This window comes from Mytilus trossulus, chromosome 12 (assembly GCF_036588685.1).
Source record: "Mytilus trossulus isolate FHL-02 chromosome 12, PNRI_Mtr1.1.1.hap1, whole genome shotgun sequence".
NCBI lineage: Eukaryota > Metazoa > Mollusca > Bivalvia > Mytilida > Mytilidae > Mytilus > Mytilus trossulus.
In genome coordinates this window covers 7873193-7888547 of record NC_086384.1, presented here as the reverse complement: position 1 = coordinate 7888547, position 15355 = coordinate 7873193, and the positions used below count along the sequence as shown (strand labels likewise).

Sequence of the window (15355 nt, the reverse complement as noted above, 5' to 3'; positions counted from 1 at the left end):
AGCAAAAAAATCAAATTGAATGTAGTTTATTTTCTAAATTCTTTAAGGTGCTCCATGGATTATTTTAAACTTCAGAGTATATTTAAACATGCCATCATTCTGAAATTTAAGCGAGACAAGATACCACCTTTAGAGATGTACAATCAATTTGGTTTATAATGCTTTGAACACTCATTTTCTTCTATTTTATAGACAAACGGACATTAAAATAAGTCCAACTAGGTATATGATGAAGGCAACTATGGGGGAAATGCCTTAAGTATATACTTGTATCATTGAAGTACTAACAATATATGTCAATATAATACTTTACTGATTACAACTGACTTACAAGATAAAATGCTCATACATAAATACATTCTATATTCTTTGAATTGAAACTATCCTGGCTTGTGGCAGTGTTGATTCAAATTTTCTCTGAATATTTTCCCATTCATAATTTTGAATCGTATCTTCACCAGGTGTAATTGCAATTTTCATGAACATTTCATTACCCATATCGACCCAGTGTGCAGGGAGTTGAATGCCACTGGTCATGGCCACTTGAGCAGACTTTCTAAAAAAAAAAGACAACGTTTTTAGACCAACACTCAGAAATTGGTAAAGATAATCATTTTCAAAAGGCAAATACTAAAGTAAGAATGCAGTGACAATTCGGCCTTGTAAATTGACTTACAAATACTGCGAGTCTTAATTAATTGAAAGTATTTCTTGTCTTGCAGATAATTTAAACAAGATAAAAGACAACAATGTTAATTAAACAAAAGTGGAATAATTTGCCATTGAAGGACAAAAACTAGTGAAAAATCGGATTTTTTTTGTAATTGCACAGTTGGAAGATCTTATCATTCTGAACTTATCCGCTTATTGAGACTTTTTTTTTTTATATCAGTGGTAATGAGAATAAAAGAAAAACACATGAATTTTCAAAATGTAACGCACGTGCTCTTTTATAAACGAATTTCCATTACGAATGTTCGTCTTTCATGTTGGATTGTCGAAATCCTCTGGTTCTATTCATTTTAACGCCTTAATAATTTTTGCCCATTGCCCCCAATTTTTCTTTTTTTTTATAAATCTTTTACATATATTATTATTAGCCGGTGTATCAGTCTTATAAAATCTTTGTTATTTTTTAATTGTTTTTGAGTAGTTAAACTTGTCAATAATAAAGCTATGAAAAATCTAGAGAGAACATTTTCCCCACAAAATTTCAATGGCTAGTATTTAGAAAACAAGCACATTGACCTTATTTGCTTTTGTGTTCCTTTATTTATCCCATATTAATATATACAAGGGTTATAAAACTTGTTATTTTTAAATTTAGCAGCGAACATCCTTAAGGTGGTACCTAACACTACAGGCAGATAACTCTGTAAAATTGGCTAAACGTTTTAATTACGCTGCGTTGTTAAGGGAATATTTAGCTTCTCAATGATCAAAATTAGTGTTTGTCAAACTGCTATATAACCAGTGTATTTTTTTCTGATAAATAAATTGGTTTAAATCTAGAGAAAACATTTTCCCCACAAAATTACAAAAGCTAGTATATAGAAAACAAGCACATTGACCTAAATTTGCTTTTGTGTTCCTTTATTTATCCCATATTAATATATACAAGGGTTATAAAACTTGTTATTTTTAAATTTAGCAGCGAACATCCTTAAGATGGTACCTAACACTACCGGCAGATACCTCTGTAAAATCGGCTAAACGTTTTGATTACGTTGCGTTGTTAAGGGAATATTTAGCTTATCAGTGATCAAAATTAGTGTTTGTCAAACTGCTATATAACCAGTGTATTTTTTTCTGATAAATTGGTTGGTTCAAATTTGTTGAAACTTTTATATTTTTGTAAAAGGGTCAAAGTAAATACTTTGCCAACATTTTATGTGAATTTAACGAGCCAAATTAATTTTATTGAAGGTGTTAGATACCACCTCAATATAAAATAATCAATGTTGTATACACATGACGTAACAGTCAGTTAAACCATACAAGACAGACATGTGAACCTAAATTTTGTTTTATAGAAAAATAATATTAAAAGCGGCATTGTGATTCTTGGTTGTGCAACACACGTAAAATATTTTTGCTTGTATGCAGAAAATATATTTGAAGATACACCATTCAAGTCGTGTTTGAAATCACACAAACTACAATAGATATGATGTTTTTTTCTTCAATTATTAAAATGGTATACTTTATCATTGGTGCAGTTGCTACTATTCATTCTAAATAAAGGCAACAGTAGTATACCGCTGTTCGAAATTCGTAAATCGATTGAGAAAAAAACAAATCCGGGTTACAAAATAAAACTGAGGGAAACACATCAAATTAAAGATGAGAACTACGACACAATAAAAATACAACACAAAAATACAATATACACAGTAACGAACTATAATATATCAATGGCCATTTTCCTGACTTGGTACAGGACAATTTGATAAAAAAAAAACTGGTGGGTTGAATACACCAGTACTGAAAACCTTCTATCCTTTACGGGAAGGCTTTACATACATAATTTTAGTTGTATAAGAAAAAAAAAATTAGTATGTTAAATTTGATGTATGCCTTTTTGTGCTTCTTCGTTACATTTGTTGTTTTTACAGTGATATTAAGATGATAACACATTATTGACTGCTGTACCCCCTATTTTTTGACATTTTTACTCTTTGAGTATGTTTGTTTTGTTCATTCATCGTTGACAATGTAATGGAATTTGATGCGACTGTCATAAAAGTGAGAGGTTTAGCTAGCTATAAAACCAGGTTCAATCCACCATTTTCTACATTAGAAATTGCCTGTACCAAGTCAGGAATATGACAGTTGTTATCCATTCGTTTGAGGTGTTTGTACTTTTGATTTTGCCTTTTGATTTTTGATTTTCCTTTTTGAATTTTCCTCGGAGTTTAGTATTTTTGTGTTTTTACTTTTTGAACCTGGTTTTGTGGCATGCCAAACCTTAAAAATCATTTCAGAAACATAGTATTGGCAAAACAGATCGCATTTGTGGCGCAAGATTTCTCCCTTGATTTTCACACATCCAGATCAAAAGGATTTCGCCCTAACATAGGATAATATATTGCATTTGAAATGGAATTGATTTACTGATAATTATTAATAAAAACTCTGATTTTCCTATGTGGTTGTGAAATATTTTTGCCAACATTAGTCACTTTTCCTATGATTCCGAAGAAGTGTGAGCTCTAAATATGTGTAAACTACTATTTTATTGATGTGCCTCATATGTTTTAAGTCCACACGCAAACTAACCTTTTTATATAAAAAAAATACCATGCCCTTATTCAGTTCTGGAAAAAAAACCATTAATTATAACTTATGCTTACTATATTGAGAACCTTAAAATATTCCAAGAATACATGCATTGTACTTTCATATTACTTTTCAGCTTTAGGGAATGTAGGGTCAAACTTATAATTAAGCATAAACATAAACAAATCGCATTTCAATTACTATGAGGTCAAAATTTTAAGTTGATAAGACCACAATTACATGGCAAATAACATAAATAAAAAAAATAACAATAAAAAGCACTACATTCACACAAAATGTACTTCTTGAAGGGGGTGGGCATAAAACAGAGCACATCGACAATTTTTTTTTTTACATGAATTGTTCTAATAGATTCAATCTATAATGTTTAAATATACTGTAAGTTTAATCAACTACGAAAACTTTCGCAATTTGAAAGTTGTTTTGCATACGTTTGATGTCTTTGAGGTTTTGATTATGCCATTTGATAAAGAACTTTCCGTTTTGAATTTTACTCAGAGACCGGTATTTTGTTATTTTACGTTCTAATACATCGAACGTAAAGTTTTAATTAGATGTTAAGAAAATTCAATATATGTGAACGACAGTCAAAAGACAAACCGGAAGTAGAAAATGGTTCATGATGTATCTGATATGTGGAATTGATCATGCAAACTTAATCTTGTTCACTGATCTAAGAAATGAGTTCGAAGTCTTGTGGAAACTTACAGGCGTGAGGACCTTAAGGTAGCAAGAGAAAAAAAGATGGACGAAAGAAGTTTAACTCACAAATCGAAAATAAACTGACAACGTCATGGCTAAAAATGAAAAAGACAAACAGACGAACAATATAGTACACATGACACAACATAGCAAAATTAGAGAATAAACAACACGAAGGTTGAAAGGTACGTACATATACTATATGTTATTCAGGTCTCAGACAGTATATACCCTTTCTGAGACCTGAATTACACATATATTACGGATTACCGCTGACTTAATGTTATTTTCCAGTGCAGGTTTTTGTTCACAACACATATATAAGGTGAAAACCCTAATATATTTGGCATACGTGAAGGATTTTCTAATTTGCTGTGATCATAATTTTATCGTGTATGTAATAATTAATAATAACACTTTTAACAATAAATTTAAGTATTAAAAGTGTAAATTGCGTGATTTCGTATCTAAAATGTTTAATTGTCTGAAGCACGTCATTTTTTCTCTCTGTGAGCCTCTAACAATGTGATAGCTTTTGACAACGTCACATAGTAACCGGTGTTATGACGACCTTTTTGAGGTTCCAATTTGGGATAAAAACGTCGTATATACCCCGGCAGTTTCCTGAATATACACTTACATCTCTGTGTTGTTATCCAATCACAAACCTCGACATATTTGTAATCCGTTATATAACGCAATATTCTATTACTCACCTCATTAACCCTTTCAGCGCCGAGACGTTGTTTTTTCACATGGTTACGTTGCCATACATATTTCAATGACGTTACTAAAAATGATACGTAACGTAACGTCAACACATTACCTACAAGCACATGCACGCTATCCTCCTTAATCGATTAATTGGACATCTCATATATGCGGAGAAATGTCCCATATCTCCGGCCACCTTTGAGTTAACTTGAGTTCACGTAGCGAATGCGTATTTCCAGTGATTTTTGTTTAATTTTCAGGCTAGAATTCGAAGTTTATTTTTTTTTTAATATTTATTCTTTTCTAGAATACTATTTAAAACACCCATTAATATTGAAATAAATAAAGATTCTTAAAGCTAGATGGACATCATTAACAATGAAGATATATTGATGAAAATATAACTAAATTTCTGTATTTTGATATAAAAAGGGTGGTAAACGGTCATTTTCGTGCAACATGTTTTGACAATTTTATTCCACGTGTAGCTGTGAAAAAGGTTGTCGTTATTCATCGTAATTTGTGAAATCAGTAAAAAGATTAACGTGCAAGAAAGTTTTAATTGTTCGTTCGTCGTTAAATGGCAATTTTATTTCGCCTTCTTTCGTGTAGTTACCCCCTCTCTTTATTCCCCTCTATAAAGCATCACCAAATGTAAGATTTGATATCATCAAATGATTAAAAAAAACGAGCAGTGTTCTCAGTTTCTTCATACTTGGCGCAGGTCTGTTTTTTCTTATGCACCATCGATGAAGAGTTCGACTGAACACTTTGCAGATCTTTGCATATCACCACAAAATTAGGGGTACCATGCAGTATATAGCATCTGTGGTTCAAACTGTCTTGACTTTTTATATAGAGAAAGCCGATTTTTTCCAGATACTGCAAGTTTTAAAAAAGTGTACAAAGAAAGGTACAGGTTTAAGAAATACTTTGCTGTGCTAAATACATTTTTTTTGTACATGTCTGACTTAACCTCAGTTATGTCATTAAATGGGGCCTGTCGCTAAAATAATTTTATGTTTCTTTTTGCAATCGTTGACATCGAAAATCTGATATGAACCCGGCCCTTTTTCTCTGGTGTGAAATCGGAAGAAAATGAGTAGAAACTATCTCCTCGTATAGACACATTCTTTTGGCAAGAGTTTATTTAGGGATTTCGCTAAAATAGATATAGGCCTAAATACTTGAACTATTTTCCTTCGTTGATTCCTACATTATGATGTATCTTATCTTATAGTGTCTAATTACAAGTACATGTACACAGTTAGTTTGAAGTTTAGTGAAAATAAAAGAGGTAAATGATGATATCAATAGTTTACTCCAATCATAATTACGGACGACGTACTTTCCTTTTTACTGTGATTAATTCTTCAAGTAATTAATTTGATTTTAATAAATGCACAAATATAATCACAAACTGGTCGACTTACACTAAAAGCCATTCTCTCAATTTTAAAAAGAGATCCAGGCATGCCAGACTCAATGAAAATGAGACTTTAACTCCAGTACACAAACAAATTTACAAAGATATATGTAGAGGTCAACTTACAGTCTGAGAAGAAGATAGTCGGACATATGCATTATACAATATTTCAAACACTAAAAGCAAAAGTATAAATTGGCTGCGAATATATTATTGGAGACTACACATATTTGTTATACCATTCACTTATTAAATTAAAATTTAGCAGTCTGAAATTAACGAACACAACTGTTAGTCAATAAAAAAACCCACTCAAATACTATCGAAAACAACGAATGGACTGGGACAATAACAACTCTCAGACATGAGTGGAAAACAGTGCTGTTGACTGACACAGATAAATGGTCCCGGGTTAAAATGTAGTCATTCATATATTATCCATAGTAAGATTGAAGATTGCACTTGTGTGAATAATATGAACATTTAGACGATCCTTTATTTTCAAGTTGAAAATTTGATTTTTAAACCAAACGGAAACATTTAAAAATACTGAAATTACAAGATATACCTCATTATATGTTTTTATATTTTTATCTCTTCCATAGCTCTATTCGATTATTTCTTAATCTTTTTCATATTTAGTCATACGAAGTAGCTAGATTGAAGTCTTGTTTAGTTTTTCTTAGTAACGAAAAAAACGATTTAAAATGACGACAATAGTGTAATAATTTTAATGGATCAGATTGACTGATCTACATGCTAACTTCTGTATATAAACAAATTAAGTTCGTATATCAATTGCGTGAGTTGGGTTTGAATTGTCAGTACTAGTATTAGCTTGTATGTAATTTATATATATAGAATCATGCACTGCCAACCGTGTTTATATATTGTTTTATTCTTTAGCTGGGTTTTTTTAACACTAATGGTTGTTAAATTAAACAATTCAGAATTTTCATTTGGCACCAGTATTATTTTTGAAAGAGTTCGTTATAAAAAGTCACGATAGCTGTATGTATGGTTACAAATGAGTCACTTTTAGCCACCAAAGTCATCGGGACAAGGCTACGGGTCGACGTACTGCCTTATACAATAGTTATGTACTTATGATCTCTCCCAGTTTTTAGTTGGGTTGATGTTGATCAGTCTTTAGTATTCTTTTCTGTCTGTGTAAATTTAACTTGTCTTGTGGTCAGTGTTTGACTATCTCTTTGGTATCTTTTACATCTCTTTTTGTATGCACGATTGGTCACTATGTGAAACATGTAAAATAAGATGAGCATGACATGTTTAAGCTTCAAGCATTGCAGGGTAAAAAAAAACCACGAAAACAAAAGGTATGCGATACGACAGCCACTTTGCCAAAGGCTTCTTCTTGGCTTTGGAACTCAGAATTTTTTGCAGGCATTAATTCCCTCCTCTAATCTAGAACTGTCGGGTACCAGTTTAATATTAGAACAGATAGAAAAAAAACTTTTAAAAGAGCTTTGCTTGTCAAAATTGGACCAAGCACACAAAAAAAACAACACAGTAAAAAAGGACAAAAATAAATCCAAAAATACTCAGTAAGTGTTGGGTAAATCAAAACACGATCTTAACTCAAAATTGAATATGTATTCTAATATTGAATTGACAACAAAGTGAGACACATGGACACACAAGGCGGAATATGCAGAGTGTATGCCATAATTAAGTATTAGAATGATAAATACAAAAATCCGGGTCCAGTTTATTTGGTTTTAGCAGAAATTATTTTACGGCATTGTCAAAATTATTCATTATAAGTTATAACTTTGATATTTGTTGTTTTTAAAACTAGTGAAGTCAAATCACATTTAAGCGGACCCCAACTGGGTAAATTTGATGGGTAAAATAGTGCATTTAAAAAAAGATATTCCCGAATTCTACCGACTATATTTGCAGAGCTAATCTTCAAATTTGAACTAACAGTTTTATTGAATAAATTTACAAACAACAAACTATTAAACAAATTGTCGAATGATTTTCGATCTGTAACACTTCACATTGTAAAAATCGGTAAAAATTCAATGGTTTTACTGCAAAAAGTTTCCAGTAATATTATTATTATTATTATATATTGATGTTTTGGGAGGCGACTTTCCTGCTATGGAACCTCAGATATTCCAGTAATATCAAGTACCTGCCACTTTTATACGCAGAAACGTCACACACGGCATCATTTTTGATGACGTCATTCAGATAAACGTTACAATTTAAAAATAAAATAACAACTTTTTTTTCACAGTCAATCATGTGAGCTAATTTCATTCAGTTAATTTAATAAATAAAGGCATACAAAGTTTATAATGCGAGTATAGATTGTGTAAAAATTTGCACATTATCTCAGAAAAAAACAGTTTTCAACCCCAAAATTCAATACATAATTTAGGACTTTTATGTTTATTCTTGAATAACAGAACAAAGTCAATTATTTTTCTTTAAACCTAATATGGTTTCGGCAGTCAAATGAAGTTTTTTATATACCTTTTTAATGCTTTGTATTTACTACTGAAAAACGACAAAAATGTCGTTTTGGCGTGCTAGCGGTAAACGACAAAAATGTCGTTTTGGCGCCGAAAGGGTTAAGAGAGAAATTATCATTACAAAACAACTTTAGTAACGTTTTTTCATGTAGAAACGGTACCATGAAAATATAGTAAAAAACGAATGAAAATTTATGCCATAAAGCATTTAAAGGGGCACTAGCTACGATATATATAAAAAAATCTAAAGTTTACTTTTTTTTGTTCAATCAATAATGAAAGTGAAAAAGTGAAATAACAATTCGCTTTTTGCAGCCAAAATAGTTCAATTTTGTCAAATTACGCTCAGAAACATTGATAATTAGTTATTCACTTGCAAGTGAACTAGTTGACCTTTAAATCCGTATCCATGTGAACTTCAATTTAAACCATAGCTAGAGATTGACAACGCATGCATTGAACATGTACTGGTTATTTAAAGAAAACGAATTTCAACAATTGAAGTGAAACTACGGTAAAGCATTTGATTACTAATTCAATGCACATAAAGTCATTCTTATTCGGTTAAAAACAATGAGAAACATCTATGTTTAATCTATAGAATAAAATCAAAGAGACCTATAACTAGAGGCTCTAAAGAGCCTGTGTCGCTCACCTTGGTCTATGTTAATATTAAACATTGTACACAAATGAATTCATGACAAAATTGTGTTTTGGTGATGGTGATGTTTTTGAAGATCTTACTTTAATAAACATTTTTGCTGCTTACAATTATCTCTATCTATAACAGTAGTTTCTGTGGAAAATGTTAGTAAAAATCTACAAATTTTGTGAAAATTGTTAAAAAATGACTATGAAGGGCAATAACTCCTCAGGGGGTTATTTGACTATTTTGGTCATGTTGACTTATTTTTAGTTCTTACTTTACTGTACATTATTGCTGTTTACAGTTTATCTCTATCTCTAATAATATTCAAGATAATTACAAAAAAACAGCAAAATTTCCTCAAAATTACCAATTTAGGGGCAGCAACCTAACAACCGATGATCCAATTCATCTGAAAATTCTAGGGCAGATAGATCTTGACATGATCAACAATTTTACCTCTGTCAGATTTGCTCTTAATGCTTTGTTTTTTGGGTTATAAGCCAAAAACTGCATTTTTCCCCATGTTCTATTTTTAGCCATGGCCGCCAATTTGGTTGGTTGGCCGAGTTACTGGACACAATTTTTATACTAGATACCCCAAAGATGATTGTGGCCAAGTTTCAATTAATTTGGCCCAGTAGTTTCAGAGGAGAAGATTTTTCTAAAAGATAACTAAGATTTACGAAAAATGGTTAAAAATTGACTATAAAGGGCAATAACTCCTACAGTGGTCAACTGACCATTTTGGTCATGTTGACTTATTTGTAGATCTTACTTTGCTGAACATTATTGCTGTTTACAGTTTTTCTCTATCTATAATAATATTCAAGATAATAACCAAAAACAGCAAAATTTCCTTAAAATTACCGATTCAGGGGCAGCAACCTAACAACGGAATGTCAGATTCATCTGAAAATTTTAGAGCAGATAGATCTTAACCTGATAAACAATTTCACCCTGTCAGATTTGCTCTAAATGCTTTGGTTTTTGAGTTATAAGCCAAAAACTGCATTTTACCCCTATGTTCTATTTTTAGCCATGGCGGCCATCTTGGTTGGTTGGCAGGGTCACCGGACACAATTTTTAAACTAGATACCTCAATGATGATTGTGGCCAAGTTTGGTTAAATTTGGCCCAGTAGTTTCAGAGGAGAAGATTTTTGTAAAAGTTAACGCCGGACGCAGGACGACGACGACGGACGACGACGACGGACGACGACAGACGACGGACGCCAAGTGATGAGAAAAGCTCACTTGGCCCTTCGGGCCAGGTGAGCTAAAAATCAAATTGCACGTGTTGGTTTAATCTATTCATTTCTTTATTTATGTTTACATCGCTTATATGGTCATCTGAGGTCAAATCGAAAGTTAATTAGATGGCGTCTGGACTAAAATACACACGAAACGAACCTATATATTATCTACCCCATGCTCTGTAAACTGTTTATGTTAGACTTTTGATAGTTTTGACAGATATTATAGGCATGACAAACATAAGTAGATACGATATGTTGCCAATAAGACAACTTACATCAAGCTGATATGTTACTAGCACAATGAATAAAATGCATGTATGAATTTAGTTAAGCTCAGCTAATTATAGCTTACAGACATTGATTTTGTTCATTTCCCTTCAGAGCAAAAAAACATCATTCTTCTTTCTCCTCTGTTGTCATTGTAATTACTATATTTGGTGTATGGAATAATTGTAAGGTGTACATGTCAAACTGTTTTTTTGTTGTACATGTCTGTTTGGCAGGGTTTTTATGGCCTTGACCTCATTTTCATGAATTATTTGTGAAATTTAAAATTTTGTGGTTCGATTATTTTCTTCGGACCTATTTACGACAGAACCGTTATACTTGGTGGTATCATGGCAGTATTATTTCAATTTAATTCCATGGTGGTATGAAATAATTGTACACGTTTGTCTGTCATTTTAATAGAACATTGATAATGTTAGAATTATTTGATACTTGTAGTTAACATTCATATGACATACTTTCTTCATGATTTCAATAATAACTGAAATAAGCAAGACTATTTAACAGATAAACTCTTGATTTGCATTTAATTTGTAAAACCAGAACAAACGCATATTTCGAAGCTGACAATATTACATTTCTCGTCATGTGTTAGGTGTTGTACGAATTTAGGACAGACGATGATGTTGAAAACATATCTTAGTATTGTTCTTGAAGTTTTATATATGAAGCAACTTCATAATTCAAATTTATTCAATAAATATCAATAATGATCAAATAATTGTAATGAAAACAAAATGTCAAAGTGGCTTGGTTTTTAAATGGCTTAATTTTGCCAATACATATATCTTTGGTATGATTATCATTTAATACATTTTAATTTATCAGAGTTCATGAGAAATTTCCTTACGAAACGCGCGTCTTGCGTACTAAATTATAATCCTGGTACCTTTGATAACTATTGATACCGTACCCAATATGCAAGATCGAAAATTCTTTTTTGAAGTATTGTCCATAATGACACTCGAGTTTTACCAGACATTATTGTAATTCAAAAGGTTAAGGAGCTCTAAACAGTTTATAGATTGAAAAGTGGTTTATGAATTAAAAAAAAACCAAAAAAGCAAACATTACTAAAGCCAAATTAGTATCGCTGTATTGTGATAGAGATCAGAAATTGAAGAAAATGTCAAAATTAAAAGTTTTCAAAATTTTCACAAATTTGTTAAGTTCAACTATACCTTTCTGTAACTTTTTCTGTTGTTTCACCTGTAATAATAAAAATTAACAAGTCGTCTTCAAAATTTTAATTAAAGTTGAAAAAAATATCACCATGTGAGATCAAATGATTACCCAATATATATTTCTTTAATTTACCTTTTTATAGTACTATTGGAGGTATGTTATAGAGCAGAATGGAAAGATTCAGTAAGGTCTAGATCACTCACCTGCTGATTAAGCACCTGCTGATATAGCACCATCAGCTGGCAATACGGCACCTTTTGGGAAAATTTGATTTGCCTCCCTTTGCACAGTGTCTTAAGTTTTCAGAGAAAAAACTATTATTGATATAATTTAACTATTTGCCAAAAAAAGCATTGTGTTCTTCCACAACCATTTTTAAAACTTAATAACATATAATATCCACAAATGTGTATTTTCACAAACAGATCTAATTTACAACTATTTTCTTCTCATTTTAAGATAATTTAAATTGTTTTGTCGGGATTTATTTGAATAAATTCTTTGAAACTGTAAGTATTTTGTAATTGGCTTTGTAGTATCTCCTTTAGATTTAAATAATATGTAAACTATAAGCTAAAAGAATAAGATTTAATTTTCGTTCTTAATATTTTTCATATAACTCTACAAAAAAGATGCCTGCCCCGTCAAATATATATGAATGAATTTCTGAATGGGATGTTTATATATATTAGAGAATAATAGACAAAGACAACAGAATGGACACAAAAAGGGAATAAAAAACAATAGGATAACAATAGAGAATAATATATGTAAACAACAACTTAAAGACAAAAATGTAAACCTCGTTCTAATTAGACAAACAATGGTGCCTGTCATACACATGCATGAAGGTCTGGATGGGGTGTTGATATAACAGAAAATAATGGAAATAGAAGACAGAATGGACAAAAATGAATAGATAATAATATGGGGGAAGGGGGAAGAAGAGAAAATATAATGAACATATAGATAGAGCAGGAGCATTTTTTTCTATTTGAATTTAAAGCACAATGAAATAACTGCTTCTAAAGCTAGATTGTTCAACAAATACACACTTGGATATCCACAACTATTCTAATAAGAAGACAATCGGAAAAAAATCAAGACCGCTTAAAAATAACACTTGTAAGGTTTTTTTTCACGGTATCTTAAACAATTTTACTAACTAGGTGATAAGTTCTATTCAGACAAAAACTACAGTTACCATCATCCGCTGGTCAACAGTGAAACTATAGACGCATTTTTCGCGAATTTATAGTTTGTCAAAGTTTATGCAAACTTTGCAAACGAATGTTAGAAACAAAGGATATAAACGTGTGCTCGCTGAACCGTTTTTATCGTTTTTGTTAGAAAGAAATGCACTCTAAATACGGAACAAATTCAGTTTTTTGTGGGGTTCGTGTTGATCAGTCTTAAGTTTTATATGTGTGTGTTTTGTGTACTTTTGTTTGTTGGTCATTTTTTCCTTTTCTCCATGGTGTTGTCAGTTTATTTTTGACTTGTTAGTTTGAATACCCCTGAGATATCTTTTGCTTCTTATGTGTTTTCAATTATAGTAAAACAGCTTGCTGAATGAGTGACGATATTTCTAATTCTCTCTATTATACAAAAATAATCCCAGACTAAAAGATTGAATTTTCAGAGAAGAATTAAGCGCGTTACATTCAAAGCTCTGTGGACAATTTAATTTTGAGAAACCGTAGGACTTGACTACAGCTAACTTTAAAAGAGCGTTGTTCGAATCGTATATCCATGCAGGCTTCAGATTTTCCGCCAGTTTTATCACATCACATCAACTTTGAATTTGTATTTATTATTTTCAAAGCCTAGTAGAGCATATATGATAATGCTTTTCTGACGTTAATACCAACAATGTTCGTCAGGATTGTAATCGGACGAGAAAGACTCTATAAATTGTGGGGTTCGGTCATTTTTTACATAAAAATAAAGTGTATCCTAGTTTCTATGTATCGTTCCAATGTTTTTTTATTGGTTGTCAATACTTTTTTTTCCCATCGGGATTTTTTTACGTTTTCTTTTCATTAAGCAAGAAAAATCACCAATTCAGAAAAAACACAAGATACACCACTTCACTAATCATAATTAGAAGCATTAAAAAAAAGAAACACTGATATGATAACAAAATATCTTTCCCCCAAAATGGATTACTCGACAAACTAACTAGAATCGAGGCGAATTTCAATCTTTTTAGGCCGTATATAGATTTGTTTGTGTTGTTGGATTAATAGTATTGTCTAATCAGAGACATATTATATGTCTCAGGTTATTGACGTTTATCAAACATATCCAAAATTTGTTTTAATAAGAAAAGTCGAACAGACTATAGTGAATCGCATGATCGACGAACGTTAATGGTCTCAAGTAGAAATCGGGGATTCATAAAAAAAAAGAGGAAGGGACTATGCGGCTCAAGATAGGATCCTGCATGTCCTCAAGCACCTATACCTTTGGTCGTATATCTTTTCAACTTGTTCAGTTCTTACACATTAAATAAACAAGAAGCTCTCTAGAGCCTGAATCGCTCATGTTATTTTTTGGCTTAAATCTTTCATTAATGAATATTTTTGCTTTTCAATATATATTAATGAGTGGCTTAAAAATGCCATTTAAATGTTCATTGCATCTGTCATATTTTCTTCAAAAGCAAATTAATAATGTACCCATATGTTCCATTTTAGCCAAAGTGTGTATGTTTCTTGACGTACAAGGAAATAAAATACAAAATTTATACTAGATTCATTTGAGAAGTTTTAAAAAACATATACAACTTGTGACAAACTGTCCTTAAAGTACAATAAGTACAATAAGTGGTCAAACTTTTTTGTAGATCTTATTTTGCTGAACTTTTTTGCTGTTTACAGTTTTTCTTATTTTCAATAATATTCACGATAATAACCCAAAACTGCAAAATTTCCTTAAAATAACTAATTAAGTGGCAGCAACCCAACAATGAGCGTTCGGTTTGTCTGAAAATTTCAGGGCTGATAAATCTTGACGTACAAAACATATTTACCCCATGTCAGATTTGTTCTAGATGCTTTAGTTTCTGAGATATAAGCCAAAAACTGCATTAGACCCGTATGTTCTATTTTTAGCCCTGGTGGCTATGTTTGTTGATGGATCTAAATATTCAGACACAATTCATAAACTAAATTACTAAAGTAACATTCTTTCCACGTCCACTTATATTTTTTCCCATCTGATGACTTAAGCCTTTTTCAACTTATTTGTATAGTTCGTTCTTATGTTGTACTGTTGTACCACTGTCCCAGGTTAGGAGAGGGTTAGGATCCCGCTAACATGTTTAACCC

General features: G+C 31.4%; 1 protein-coding gene across 1 annotated transcript in view; it reads right to left on the bottom strand.

Annotated features, from left to right (window-relative positions):
- Positions 1-331: 331 nt before the first annotated feature.
- The window catches only part of LOC134693003 (uncharacterized), a 56945-nt gene continuing 41921 nt past the window's right edge, over positions 332-15355 (bottom strand). Inside the window, exons 4-5 of the mRNA XM_063553672.1 lie at positions 12020-12047; positions 332-556 (exon numbers count right to left, since the gene is read on the bottom strand). Coding sequence (XP_063409742.1) covers positions 361-556; positions 12020-12047 — 224 coding nt within the window. The 3' untranslated portion in view covers positions 332-360. The remainder of the gene's footprint in view (positions 557-12019; positions 12048-15355) is intronic.